At 35.8% G+C, this 15,592-nt stretch overlaps 2 protein-coding genes across 2 annotated transcripts; one reads left to right on the top strand and one right to left on the bottom strand.

Annotated features, from left to right (window-relative positions):
* Positions 1-4,890: 4,890 nt before the first annotated feature.
* Positions 4,891-14,503, bottom strand: LOC120632101. Its single transcript, XM_039901890.1, has 6 exons — positions 14,283-14,503; positions 13,979-14,187; positions 11,385-11,673; positions 10,913-11,106; positions 7,680-7,897; positions 4,891-6,376 (listed from the first exon to the last, which is right to left on the bottom strand). The coding sequence occupies exons 1-6, from the start codon at positions 14,402-14,404 to the stop codon at positions 5,294-5,296; spliced, it is 2,115 nt and encodes a 704-aa protein (XP_039757824.1). The 5' UTR covers positions 14,405-14,503; the 3' UTR covers positions 4,891-5,293.
* On the top strand, positions 8,779-9,768 carry LOC120632102 (transmembrane emp24 domain-containing protein 1-like). Its single transcript, XM_039901891.1, has one exon. It carries the CDS (start codon positions 9,046-9,048, stop codon positions 9,766-9,768), a length of 723 nt encoding a protein of 240 aa, XP_039757825.1. The 5' UTR covers positions 8,779-9,045.
* Positions 14,504-15,592: the final 1,089 nt, after the last annotated feature.

The raw sequence follows: 15,592 nt of genomic DNA, 5'->3' as shown, positions 1-15,592 counted from the left end.
CAGCGACCCTGCGTTCTGAGTCAACGGCCGTGGGTTCCATTCCCACAACTGGAAAATGTCTGTGATGAACATGGATTATTTTCAGTGTCTGGGTGTTTATCTGTATATTATAAGTATTTATGTATATTCAGAAAAAAAAAAATGTTCATCGGTTATATATATTAATACCCATAACACAAGCTACGCTTACATTGGGGCTAGATGGCGATGTGTGTATTGTCGTTTTATTTATTTATTTATTCTTAGTTTATGGTCCATATCACAGTGACGTTACAATGTTCAAAACATTATAACTTAAAATTAAAATGGTAATACAAAATCTTGAAAACGATCCCACCATTGCGAGCATGCAAAACTTATTCTATGGGCACTATTTTGGAAATGTAGAATATGAATCTAAGAGTCCATAAATAAGATTACGTACCTATAAAGGATGGAGACGATGAAGTTCCCAGTCGATTATCGAATATTTTGTTAATGGATCAGAATTTAAAAATCAAGAAAACTACATCGCTGTGCAAAATTTTAACATAAACTACTAATCTCTACGGTAACTCTATATATTTTTTAAAAAATTGTTTTCCGACAGCGGATTGGTGCAGTTGGTTCGATTCCAAAACTAGAAAGTGTCTGGATATTTATCTGTATATTATAAGTATTTTATTCATAAATATTCATCAGTTTTCTGAGTACAAATAACACGCTTACTTTGAGGCTAAATGGCGATGTAATACACACACATCGTCGTAATAAATATTTTTGTGATTGTTATTCGACAATGTAACTTTTGCAATGTCTATTAACGGTCAGTAGTGGTTATTAAAGCTATTCAATCAGTTATAATAATTAACTATTAAATATAATATATTATGGAAGGACGGATTTCGTTTGCAGTCAACATTTCTTCCAGCTAACAGATATTATTTCAGACACTTATGTTATTTAGTTTACCAAGCGACGTAGTTTCAACAACAACAGTATTAAGGATGTTTTTGTCAGAATATCTATTTTATGAAAATGTAACCGGAGCTTATCGTTTCCATCCTGTATATAAAAATCAGTAATAAGATATTGTGTGAAATGTAAAATAAATATGACGATTTAATCAGCCAACATAAATAAGGTTGGACTGAAGATGTTTTGTAATGTAGATATAATGATATTATAATTATACGAGGGACGTAGTAAATTCGTAATGCAATAAAGTTTTGACACCAATAATGTTATATTCGCTAGCGTGTACAATGTACATACATAACGATATGGTAGATAAATCCCATCCGTTGTAGATATTGCGCTGTACACACGTTAGAATTTATACTTCTTTAGTGATTAATACGAATATATAAAATACGCATCCAGACATTTTCGAATTTACTTATAAATACTTTAGTAATAATAATAGTCATTATCGTGGGAAAATCCTCATGGATACCTCTCGCCATTGTGGGTGGAAAGGTTATATCCGACATCTTCCTACTAAACACAAGGGTTTTTCAACTCGACACCTGGTGGCTGGGTTATGGAAACTTTTTTGACCACCATAAGCTATCCAGCGACGCTAGCCAACTCAGACACTTGCCACAGACCTAGACTCACCGTTAAAGGCACACTCAAATTCTTCTCAAGGATTTAACGCGACGGCAGACAGATTCCCCGTGTACATCGACCCACCTCAACTAGGCAAACAGTTATGAGTTGATCCTCTGTGATAGACCCTCCTGCGGCGGATTGGGAGAGATTTCACGTCGTCCTCTCTCCGTTGCCATGAAAGAGACCAGTACTCTCCAAAAAATAGACTTATACAAGTACCACGATTAAATTATAAAAGAATTCCTATTTGAGAATAAATTCATCTTGTTACGTATATGCGCGTGCGCCTCTATAAGATTTTTATAACGAACCAAAAGAAGTATAACTTCAAAAAAATTAATGTCGTGTCCAAAGATGCGTCTGTATTTTTTAACGGGATAATGTATCTCTTGACTTCTTTTTGTCCCTATCGCACGGTATGCGGGGTCGGCACAACAAGTCTTCTGCAAACTTGAAGAGCGACCGACCACCTGCCTGGCCAACCCTCTTTGAGAATGTTTTTGTTTGGCCGCTACTTTTCGGATCAAAGGGGTAAAGATGTAATCCTCTTTTAAATTCTGTCCTTCAGACTCACTGAACATCATATCATTCCGGATCGTTTCAGTGAAGCTCCTCTTCGCATCAGACTCATTGTAATAAGAACGTTCTCCTTACCCGCTATAGTACCTAATTTGTGAACAAATAAATTTTGACTTTCAATTCTAATACTGTTCTGGTCCCACGTATGTAGCGCGTATTGCTTGCATTAATATTGTAAACTTATTTCAATATACACCCTTTTTTGTCATAAGCCGGGCCATCTCAAGAAAAATCACAGCTAGTCAAAATCTGTTTGTGTATGTCAACAGAAAATGGCAGCAAATTTTATTTTATTTTCTTTAACAGTTTTAAATGCATGTGTTTAAAACGCTAAAACTAGAACTACAGAAACGCAGACTCATGACGAAGCCTATATATTATATTTGTAACCACCAGAGCTATGCCGTGCCATTGCCCTATTTTTTTTTAAATCAGTGACTCGCGAACTCTTGTGAGTGAACTGTGAACGTAACAAAATATTGTTAATTAATTTTTATGAACAGTTACAACCCTGCTTCCATCGTGGTTGTAAGATGATTCTTGAGATAGAGGAGGCAATTCAAATAACATGAGCAATGAATGTTGCATTATTTGCTGTAATTTGCGAAAAGCAGGAAAATCTGTACAGTGTTATTTAAAATTTCTTCAATCTTTTCACTGCATACAAAACTGATCTTTCAAAATGAACTTTCTACGCACGTTTCGCCCCAAAACCGTAGCATCGTCTGCTGTTGACTTTACAATTATTGACTTGTCATTCATTTTAAAATACACATTTTCCTTTGTTATTTTCGCGGATGATTTGATTTAATTTTCATTGAATTCCGCAAAGTGCTTCTATCCAAATAACATGGGTGATATTTAGTATGAGGGCACGACCATTAGGTACGTATGAAACTTCAGCTTTCTTCAAGATGAAAGAGTGTAACTTCCATATTAACTAATATGATTTATTGTAATACATAAAAAGATCTTGCTTTGTGGGGGATTCATATTACGTCGTCACCGGCTGCACTGCCAAAGTGAGTATGGTTGTGTATGAACTAAGCAAAGTCCAACGAAAAGAGATTATTGGAAGTAAACATAGACGTTATTTGCGCACGAAAGAAAAGGACAGCATTTGTGTAATTTTCTCTCGCACGGAAAAACTTTTAGCTAAATTGATTTACTCTTATATTGTTGATTATTGCTTAGTTTGTACTTGACAGAGTCGAATCAGTTCTCTATCCGGGCACTAAAGTAGATATTGGCTGTGCACCGTCCACGGCACGAGTCACCGCCGGTGCAAAGCGTAACGGAAATTCACCTATAATAAGCATTAGGTACGTTATGGCGTCAAAAGACTTTGTTGGGTACATACATTATTATTTTACAAAATAAATTGAAAGATAGTGATAGCTAGACGAAATTTACAAGTTTCTGTAATATTGAAAGAAAAATATCAAATAAATAATATGAGAATAGATTTAAGAAATTGTAAAGTTTTCTACAGTGTAGAAATACCTTGAATATATTGCTTATTTTTTGTAGGATATCGAATGCTCTTTCAGTTTTATGTTTATTTGTTGTTTGTATTTATTTCATAGAATTAAATTATTTACATTCCAAGATATAATATAAATTATAATAAATAATCAATCCTTGCTATGTTTCGAAGTAACCAACAACGTGTGTACAATATTAACTTGTTTATATACTATGGTTTCTTTTAATTTGCCTAATATGTAATTTGTTTAAGAAATAAATCATAACATTAAAATTATTTCTTTTATTTATTTAATCAATGTCGATAGTTCTATCTCCAACATACAATAGGAACTTAAGAGCAGCGACGTCAAAGGGCGTAGGCGTCATTAGTGCGTTGTGGCAAGTCAATTTAAATATGTGGAAAACGACGCAGCGTAGACTCCGCGCACTATTTAGACACATGTCATAAGGCCGATAGTGATTTTTTTTATTTAAACTAACATCTCATCCACTTCGACGTAAATTTGTGTATGTTTATCAGGTCCTGTATCTGAGATTTTTACTTCAATCAAATTTAAAAACTACAAAGAACACACATACTTTACAGAGTTAGTTAAATGTTAAGTTTATTATCTTGATAAGTTACACAACAACTACTTCAACTTTCAGTTTATTCATGTACCTTAAATGAACAACATATTTGAAGCTACAAAAAAACTTGTTTAGCTAACATAAATCCCTGTTGGACCAATTCGTCTAAATTGTCTCAACTAATTAGCATTCTGGTTGGACACCTAGTTTGCGCGCTTTAATTTTGGACTGCATAAGCAATAGGCACTGACTGTGGCATGTATAGAGAGTATTATATAAAATGAAGAAAAACTCCAGTAACAGATATAAAAAACTTAAGGAAAGCCTTAACTATTTTTTTATTATATCATCTGCATATCCCGTGCATACCCTCTATGCACGCCAATGGGCCCTGACATGTATTATACTATAATAGAGATCAGTGACACTAGGCAAAAGGTTCAATTAAAAGTCTGTATAGAAACACTTGATATGCTTGTATGATTATAAAGAAAAACAATAAACACCATGTATAAAACGTTTAATAAAAACATTGCTTGTTAAATAGATACTTATATATTAATCTAACCTTTTGTTAAAAGTTAAATTGGATATAAGTATATATAAATATATTTAAAAACATAAAATTTAAAACTTTAAAAATATTATGGATCACAAAAATATATGTAATCTATGTGATGAGATTTTTTTTGAATAATATTTGTCATAATATATTGCACTTATTAAAGGAAACGAGATTGTTATAATAGATTTTTAAATAATTGTTAACATAAGTGGTCCTACGCTCATGCGCTGAAACAAAACCCAAATAAAAAAATATCAAAAGAAAAAAATATATAAAATCCTCGAGATATACAAAAATACTGAAAAAACCTTCACAGAAATACCTTACTTTATAAGGAATGTAGATGCTTGGAATGGTAACAACATAAAGATATTTAAAAATATGCCTTATTCATAAATAAATAATTATAAAATGATTTTTATAAAATAACATTGACAGATTGTCTTAAGACTTCTCAATAAAAAAAATATTAAACTAATTTTAAAACACAACCTGCACTTATATTTGAGGAGTAGGGATTTCTTCCGGTCCAGTCTTTTTTATGACTTTCAGTGTTTCCCTTTTGGGTTTGGCAGTGTCGGACGGGATATTTTCTTTGACCGGTATTGCCTTTTTGCCTGATTCTTGTTTCGTGGGTTTTTTCGCTGCTTCAGCATCATTCTTTTTTTGCTTAGAGTCGGATACAGTTGGTTTTGTTTTTACATTTTGTGATTCAGATTTTAACTCTGGTGCCTTTTGGGCCGTTTTAGCGCCAGGTTGGTCTGTAACTGTCTTTGAATGTACTACTGGTTCTTTTTTGCTTGCTTCTGTTTTTACATCGTTGGATTTATCTATTTTAACTTTGCTTTCAGTTTCCTTGACTGGTTTCCCTTGTGATTCTTGATTTTTATTTATTGATTTTGCTTGTGGTGTCGCTTTGAGATTTGGATTTGCATCCTTTTGTGCGGCTTTGGCGTTTGGTACAGCTTGCGATGCAACATTTGGTTTAGTTTCAGTGCCTTTTGATACTACTTTTGGTTTTTCTTCCTTCGGTAATACTTTGGGCTTTTGATCACCTTGCTTTGAATCTGCTTTGGATTTTACGTCATTTTTAACTTGATCTGTTCGTTTTGCTGCAGCTTTGATAACTTCTTCTTTCTGTTTAGTATCTGCTTGTTTATTCTTGGGTTTATCTTCTTTGGGGACAGTGTTTTGTGTCACCACCTTTTCTTTAGGAACATTTGGTTTTGGTGTAGTAGTTTGCGTGCTAGGCTTAGTATTCTGGGGTATTTCTTTATTTTGGTCTACTTTAGGTTTATTTAGTTCCGCTGATTTAGATTCTACTTTCGGTTCTTCCTTCGGAGATGCTTTATTAACAGTAAAAGCTTTTACTAACTGTGGTGGAGCTGGTACAGCACCGATAAAATTTTGCAAATGTGGACAGGCAGTATATAACTTTTTATTAAAGACAATCGCATCACTTATGTGGAGTAGACTTCCATCTGTGTTGTAGTACGACGCTACAATATTGCCATTCCAGTCTAATTGAACTAGTCCTGTTTGCCCTGGAGAAAGACTGGCTACACTTGCAAAATTGCCAATCTAAAACAAGTATTTTCAATTGATTAATACTGATTGCTTTAATTTAATTGATATAATAGATTAGTTTTTAGTAGTAGTAGAACTTTTTGTAATAAGAGCTCGTCTGGGGAAGTACTACCATCGTGCCTGTGCCGCTTATCTGCCGCTAAGCAGTATTTTACCGGTGGTAGAGTCACTACACACAGCCAGACTTGACGTTTCAAAAGTGCTTATATTAGGCCTACTTGAAATAAATGAATTTTGAATTTTTAATGCTATCTTCCGGTCTAAGGGCGCCCGTGGCAGTGTTATTACAGGCACATGAGGCTACCATGCTTTAGGTTGATGGATACATGACTGCACGTTGCAAGTTTCCTTGCATGCCCTGCGAAGTATTGCTCTGTTTGGAGGCGATGCTTTTCTACTCACCATCTGGTGGGCCATCTGCTTGTTCCGTAAAATTAAAACTATAAAAAAAAGGTTGCCTTGATTGTTTTGAATTAAAAGTTTCAATATTCAAAATTCTAAATTAATTAGGAAGAAGGACTTATAACTCGTCCTGTATTATCTATGACATTTAAATTTTACTGAGTAGGTAATTCATTGGGAGTATAAAATTTAAGACCATTCCTTTGAAAACTAAATTTTTACACCACAAACTGTGAATTGAATAAATTTAATGACTTTAGAATAGAATGGAGACTCATGGTTCTCGTGGTACTTGTACCCCTACGGTAATAAATTAAGAAACGGATGTCACTACATCCGTTTCGATGCGAACTTACCAGTATAATCGTAAGAATATTTCTACTATTTGTACCTTTTATCGAAAATGACAAAATATTGAAAGTTGCCAGATTTTAAAACCAATTTCGCTGATATGTACTACCAATGTTGCTAACTAAGGTATTCTATATTATAATTTGAATAATAGTTTAGACAAGTCAACGCATAAAAAGCAAATATGGCCTTGCAATAGATCTTGTCTTTTATATTACTGTTATTTTAATAATAGTAATAATCGTAACGGAGGCGACTCTTAGTTGAAATTTAAAAAAAAAACCAGATTATTGCGACAATCGTGAGAAGATTTTCGCCTATTTTTGACGAGTGCATAGTGATAATCGCATCACTACATACCTAACTATAAACCTAAAATAAACTATCTCCATATAAATTTCGCTGAGTAAATCTGAGCTTACTCCTTTTAAAAGGCAGGACCGATTTGGATGAACTTTTGCTGCTTTGCAGGACAACGACTATCGGTTCTGCTAGTTGCTTAAACAATAAAATATTTCCAATTACATTTTTAAGAGTAACTCACCTGATAGACAATGCTTTCAAAAATGTGACTACCAAAATGGCTATGAAGGAATTCAAATGGAATTTCGATGAGACGAATGAGTCGCGCTAAGAATTTCCTAGCCAGAGGTGCGGAGGCCATAGTCTTGATGAGTAGGGGGTTTTCATCATCGAATACACTATATAGAGATACCAGCACGCCGGACCCGTCGGGTAGGGGGCGGATGACATCGGGAATTCCTGCGAAATAATTCTTCTATTTAATAATTATATCTTGTTAAGTCTGTTCAACCAGAGCTGTGAAATTTCTCATTCTCATCTAACGGTTTCAACGCGACATCGTGCCGGTCTTTGTCGGTAGGGTTGTAGCTATGGATGAAGCCTCCAACCAGACAGTGGCGTGCACTTCATACATGCACAAAAGCACTGCCTACCCTAAAATTTATATATAACTCGTATAAGAGGATTTTTTTCCGTTATATACAATTTTCCACCTGTATGCATACCCTAGTTAGAAACCCAGTGCACGCCACTGCAACCAGACCAGACAAAATTCAGAAATTATAAATTCCCAAGTTGCCCCCTGCCAGGAACTCGGAACTACCCACATAAAACTACTACGCTCACCGGCCACCGCTGTGCCAGGGATGTCATTACAACCATCTTACAATATATATATATATATATGTATATATATATATATATAAAAAAGCAAGTGTGTGGGTATGTTCCGTATAGGCTCCGAAACGGCTGGACCGATTTCAATGAAACTTTCAGGAAATCTCCGGATTGACCTGGCGAGTAATCCTGTAGTTTAGTGACGATCGGAGCACTCCTATTTTTGAACTGTCAAACTGTCAAATACAGCTTTTAATATATAGAAGAGAATGAATACGGAGATAAATAAATGATTTGATATATTATGAGACTTAAATTAAAAATTTAATGATGTAAGTTTATTGTTTAAATAAAATAAAGAAAAATCTAGCCCGGCGAAGCTGGCTGGGTACGGTACATAATTTTCTTTTGGCGCCTCTAAGAAGAAACTCAAAAGCTCCAATTCTATTGCTTTAACCAGTCGTGGCCAGAACTTTTGGTTTAAAACCACCGCGCACCGGCGACTTAAGGTCTACATTTAATGGACATAATGCGAACTTGACTATAATGAACGCATGGTCAATTGTATGAAGTAACGATGATTCCATAATTGACATTACACAATTGCCGTACAGGTTTGAATATTAAATATGTTTTCCGGGTTAATTTTCACGTCGTTGGCACATTTACCTACATATGTGTCGCTATGCACTTGTGTAAACATTACAAGCTGTATGCCTTTTCCCATAACGGAATATCAGCAGATATTGTGTCTTCTTTAGTCAATTAAAATGTATCCTTTAATTATATGCATGTGTATATTATTCGTGAGCGATAAATGTGCGGCGCAAATATTCTACGAAACCGATTTGAACTTCCGAGTGGACGCGGGTACTAGGACATGTTTTTTCGAGAAGGGTGAAACGGGCCAAACTATGGAGTTGTATTACCAAGTGCTGGACGGCCAGCACGGTGACTTGGACATATCGGTCGACGTAACAGATCCCACAGGGGCGGCACTGCTCTCCGATTACAAACAAACTCAAAACTCGATTATAATGGAACTAGAACACAGCGGCGACTACGTGTTTTGCTTGGACAACACATACAGCATAATGAACTCTAAACTTGTGTTTGTTTACGTAGTTATAGAGCACAGGATATCAGATAACGCTGAAGACCCGGTAGTGAGTACAGTGGACGAGGAAGGAAAAGAGCACGAAGAAGTTCTTGAATGGATAGGTGAGGATAAAGAAGGAAACAACTATACTATAGCGGTAGCTGTTATAATAGAGTCGATAAAGCGCATGTTAAGCCACGTGGTTCACGCCCGCCATATGCTCGACCTGTATGCCGCTAGCAAGTCAAGAGACAGCTACTTGGCGATAGAAGATACGTTCATAGTGGATGTGTGGTCTTGTTTTCAGATTGTATTCATGATTTGTGTAGGAATAATACAGGTGTATATGATAAAGAAGTTATTTGATTCGCCTTCTTCTATTGAGAAGTATTAAATGATACCACGGGTTGAGTACTTTTTATTTCATTTGAATTTTATAATTAACTAGCCGTGCAATTTCCCCTGTGTTGAATTCAAAGAAATATATGAGATTAAATAACTCGAAATGCAGTTTATCTTTCTTTTAATTTCAATAATATACAAGAGTCTACCAGCTAGACCAAATGTATCTATCACTTATAATCATCACGCTCAGTCATGGGCGTACCCAGGGGGGGGGGGGGGGGGGGGGGGGGGGGGGGGGGGCAGGTGAAATCTTGCAAAAAGTGTACGAACTCTCCTGAAAATGTATGGCGGCCAACATGCATGCAGACAGACAAAAATGAAACAAAAATACAGTTTTGGCTTCAGTGTCGATTATAGAGGGCCCTTAAAAAAATATTCCTTCAGTCTCATACGAAAGAAGGATAAGTGTTTAGATCTTTATCCTTCAGACTTTAATGATTATCTACTATTACACGCTATTGATAATAACCAGGAACGAAAGCTTAACATTTCTCGCCAAAACTCCAGTGGACAGCAGTAATCTTCTAAGTCTGGAATGATTGAGAGACTTTTTTTTGACAAAAATACCCAATCCATAACATTCAGCCTAACTCCATGATCGAACCAAGGACCCTGTTATTTATTAACGAATATTCTAATTAGATAAACAACAGTGGTGCTATCTATCTATCTAAATTTAAACGGACCATGACCACACCTAATGCATTATCAACATAACATAAACTTTGTATGCAAAATCTACCCCCAGTAATTACAATACATTAAAATGACCTAATCGTATATCAAACAATGGAAAATAAACACAATATCTTAAGATTAATAACCAAATGAATTCATTTATTTATATTGTAACTGTTCATACTTTGACAACCTGTGTTGTGTGTGAACCTGTGAGTGTGTGTGTTGTTTTAACCTAAAGGTTCCAGGACGTGCTGCTCGCGTTCCGGAACAATGTTGCATAACCAATTAGGGGTATGGTTAAAATGTAAGTGGCACTCTCCGACAGGTTAGCCCGCTACCATCTTACACTGCATCATCTCTTACCATAGGTTGAGATTTCAGTCAAGGGCTAATTGGAAGTGAAAAAAATAAAAACTTTGTCCTCAAAAATAACAAATTGTTTAAACGCATACCTGGTAATCCAGACACAAAAACTTCTGAGTTGCCTTTTTTAGGTCCATTTATATAATATTTGATGATTCTGTACCGAGATGATTCAGCAACTAAAACATACTGGTTGTCTGGTGATATGAGCAGTCCATTTGCAAACCATAGATCATCAAGCAACACCTTACTGATATTCTTGGCAGTGTTGTAGTGGAATAACCTGTAAAAATTAGTACCAAAAATATTATAAATGAAAACAATTCTAAAATTAAAATTGTCTACTTTCATAAAGTAATTTTGGTATGCAGCTTGGCTTACATAATGTCTGTTTTTTTTTTAATTCCCGAATTCCCTTCATGTTCTTCTGCTATTTGGGACTATAATGCGAATGGCAGACCAGTTATCCAAAATCATTAAAATCTATTCTAATTTAAATACAACCTTTGCGAATACCAACTGTTAGATTTTAAAGTTTGAAATATTTGAATAGGATTTTACCTTCCAGTTGGATCCGCGAAAGCTGCCATCACTCCATCTCTCAATTGAAAGTCGCTACTAGAATCCGTCCAATAAAGATCCCCATTCTTATCGAAAGCAACTGAATTGAAGATCATTGGAACTCTTCCATCAATTGCAACATGTGGTGACACCAGCAGCTGTTTCATGTCTGTTAATAAATTTACTTTCCAAATCCCATGATATGCATCAGCAACATACATAAGTTTGTTCTTCTCATCGATTACGAATCCGAGTGGACGTCCGCAAATGTGCTCTTGAGTTAGTCCACCTGGAAATTAAGCATAGCTCAAAAAAAGGGTTTATCAATTTTGCTCTTCTGTTATTAATTTTTATACCACCCATTGGAAGTATCTTTAGAACTAATTTTGTCATTTTTGTTGTAATGTGTAAATTATTATTGTAATATCGTTTGACCATTAAAGAATACATTCCTGATTGGTTGTGATTGAATGTACAGTGTATGTAAGCAACTTTGAATTTTATTTTTTTATTCAACCTACTAATCAATTATTATTGCTCAAAACTAAATTATTTTCACTGAACATTATAATAATAATTTTAGAGTGTACATTATTACCATATTTCTTTTTTTTAATTTTAAGTTGTTTAAATATGTAGAAACTAAAAAATTTAAAAGAGAAAGTTGTGCCACCAATTCTTTGTAGAAACAAGTAGCCTAGCTACCACCTTAGAAAATATCATCACTAACCACCAGGTAAGATTGCAGTCAAGGGCTAACCTGCCATATTTGGATCTTTTAAAGCATAAATTTTTACCTAAACTATATTTAATTCACTACCTTTTATTGTATGGAATTGTGTACCTTTTACTGTAGTGATATACTCACATTAGCATATTAATTATTATTATCATTTCATAAAATACTCTCCATGTTTTACAATGTATAAGTAAAGACTTAAAATCAGCATAATATTTTAGATTTACTAACTTTCTCTTTTTCTGTTAAGACAGGGAGCTGAGCAAACATTTCAGCAACAACATTTTACCAGGATTTTAAATGCAACCTTATGGCCTGTTCCGTTATTCACCAAGGCACAACGCCAGAGGCATGGCACAGGAGTGTGGTGGTTCTGTTCTTCAAAAAAGGTGATAATACCTTGTTGAAGAATTACAGACCCATCTCGCTGCTGAGTCATATCTACAAGCTGTTTTCGAGAGTCATTACGAATCGTCTCGCTCGTAGGTTTGATGACTTCCAGCCTCCCGAACAAGCCGGTTTCCGTAAGGGCTTTAGTACCATAGACCACATTCATACGCTGCGGCAGGTTATACAGAAGACTGAAGAGTATAACCGGCCACTTTGCTTAGCGTTTGTGGACTATGAAAAAGCCTTTGATTCGGTGGAAACTTGGGCTGTGTTTAGGTCACTGCAGAGATGCCGAATTGACTACCGGTATATCCAAGTGTTGCAGTGTTTGTACAAAAACGCCACTATGTCAGTTCGTATACAGGATCAGACTACGAGACCAATCCAATTGCAGCGAGGCGTGCGACAGGGAGATGTTATCTCCCCGAAACTATTTACCGCTGCGTTGGAGGACGTCTTTAAGCTTCTGGAATGGAACGGACTTGGCATCAACATTAACGGCGAGTACATCACTCAACTTCGGTTTGCCGACGATGTAGTCATAATGGCAGAGACTCTGGGAGACCTAAATACGATGCTCGATGGCCTCAGCAGAGCTTCTCAACAGGTTGGCCTACGAATGAACATGAGCAAGACGAAGATTATGTCTAACGCTCATGTTCCGCTTCAACCAGTAATCGTTGAGAACACTGCACTCGAAATTGTTGACGAATACGTATACCTAGGACACACGATCCAGTTAGGTAGGTCCAATTTCGAGAAGGAGGTGAACCGCCGAATCCAACTCGGATGGGCAGCGTTCGGGAAACTCCGTGCCATCTTTTCGTCAGAAATCCCTCAGTGCCTGAAGACGAAAGTCTTCGAACAGTGCGTGTTGCCAGTGATGACCTATGGCTCTGAAACATGGTCGTTAACTATGGGCCTCATAAGAAGGCTTAGAGTCACTCAGCGGGCGATGGAGAGAGCTATGCTCGGAGTATCTCTACGCGATCGAATCAGAAATGTGGAGATTCGTAGAAGAACCAAAGTTACCGACATAGCTCAACGAGTCGCGAAGCTTAAGTGGCAATGGGCCGGGCACATAGTTCGGAGAAAGGATGGACGTTGGGGTCCCAAGGTGCTGGAATGGCAGCCCCGTACTGGTAAGCGCAGCGTTGGTCGACCCCCAACGAGGTGGACAGACGACATTAAGCGCGTCGCAGGTAGCCGTTGGATCCAAGCGGCTCAGAATCGTGGAACTTGGAACTCCCTACAAAAGACCTATGTCCAGCAGTGGACGTCTATCGGTTGATGTGATGATGATGATGATGATTATGGCCTGGTTTAGGCCTTATGCCTAGGTAGGTGATTATTGACTAGTATGGCAATGTGGTTACAAATTACTATTGGTTGTGCTCCCGCAAATTTTATTTTGAATTTCTTGAATACTTTAAAACTTAACATTAACAATCTTTTTAATACTTACTACAGGGCTGTCCAATCTTAGTCACAAATGTGACATGACCTCCTGGTGACAACTTTACTATTTCCCCGGTTGCAAGCCCTGTATATATCTCACCATTCCATACTTGAAATGTTTCTGGTCCCAACAATTTATGTTTATATAAAGCTGTTGCATTATTTAGGACATCATTAGGAGCCAACGCTCCTACCCTAGGTTGAGTCGGTTCAAGCCTGTTAACATTCAATATTTTAATAAAAACATGGTACATGACTTTCACTTAACGGTACTATCATTGATCACAGGTTAATTCAAGTTCAAAACTTACTCGATATGCGTAAACTTTGTATACGGCGGCAGATTAGGTATCAAAACAATAAAAACTACTACGAGAGCCGAATATACTATTAGTTTAATTATTCTTTTGATAATTCCACCTATAAATCCCATTTCGGTGTTTCAGATAATTCTAAAGTGGTAACCAGAATATTACTAATTTTAATTGTCCAAGTGGTAACCGCAAAAAAGCAACTAAGGTCTAAGACGAATCAGAATGCCTGTTGGGTTTGACAATATTGACATTGACACATCATGACATAAATAGTATCTACCGCAGGGTCAGACACCTCAGCCCAGGTTAGTACCCAGGCTCTAAACTAGGATATTTATTTGCACTTTTTACACCAGCAATTAATTGTAACTACATTCATAGAAGAAAAAAAAAATGTGTTATAGTAACAAATTCTGTCTAGTGCCATTACAATAATCAATTAAAGGTGTATACAGCATTATCGTTGACATATAGAACGTTTATTTTAAATTGATGCGTGAGTGTAGCGTTGTTTTATCCATTTTCTCTTGATGCCATCTTGTTTTTAGTTTTGTAGGCTCTCATTTATAGGCCTTTATTTATCGGGGATCGGCTGCTATCTGCATTTTAATAGTCTCAGTATAAAACCGTATTAGTAGAAAGGGCTAAAAGACATAGTTTTCTTTAAGAAGAAGAAAATGTTATTTTTACCTAAGCACAAGTTCGTTTGCAAATTGCCGCCAAAGAGTATTCAATAGAATAAGACCAGTAAATTAATATGCCGCTTAATTGTAATAAAATACATTAAAGTTTATAGTGACGCTAAAAGACCAAATGGCTGTCTCGTAAAGTGGCTTTGGGCTAGTGACTGTAAGGTACCTTCCGGTCTGAAATCATTGTTGTGGTATGTCAGTTCCTAAATAATACACCACTATCCAATTAAATGTTTTTTTTTTTTTTAATTAAGAATCGTTTTATCTATTTAATGCAATTACATTACAGTATTCTATATAATTAGACGCGACTTATTATTTATATCATAGTACTTATATTAAATGAGATCGATGAAATTTATATAAATTTATAGTTTTTTTTCCGTAAGAGAATTGCGAGTTTCTGGGAAATCGTTTTAAATTCCAATAATAAGCTCCTTAGAGTCGTCGCTCAGGCATCCCCTGACAGCTATTTATTAAACATTGGCGAAAAGTGCACCAGATTCCAAACACGAAATAATATAAAATAGTTGCATTTATATTTTAAATTTAATTGAAATTCAATTTAATTTAATTTATTTTTTAATTAATTACTGTTTTTTTTTCTTATTTATT

Source organism: Pararge aegeria, chromosome 19 (assembly GCF_905163445.1).
Source record: "Pararge aegeria chromosome 19, ilParAegt1.1, whole genome shotgun sequence".
NCBI classification, from domain to species: domain Eukaryota; kingdom Metazoa; phylum Arthropoda; class Insecta; order Lepidoptera; family Nymphalidae; genus Pararge; species Pararge aegeria.
The sequence above is the reverse complement of the archived record's forward strand: the minus strand, read 5'-3'. Positions and strand labels throughout refer to the sequence as shown.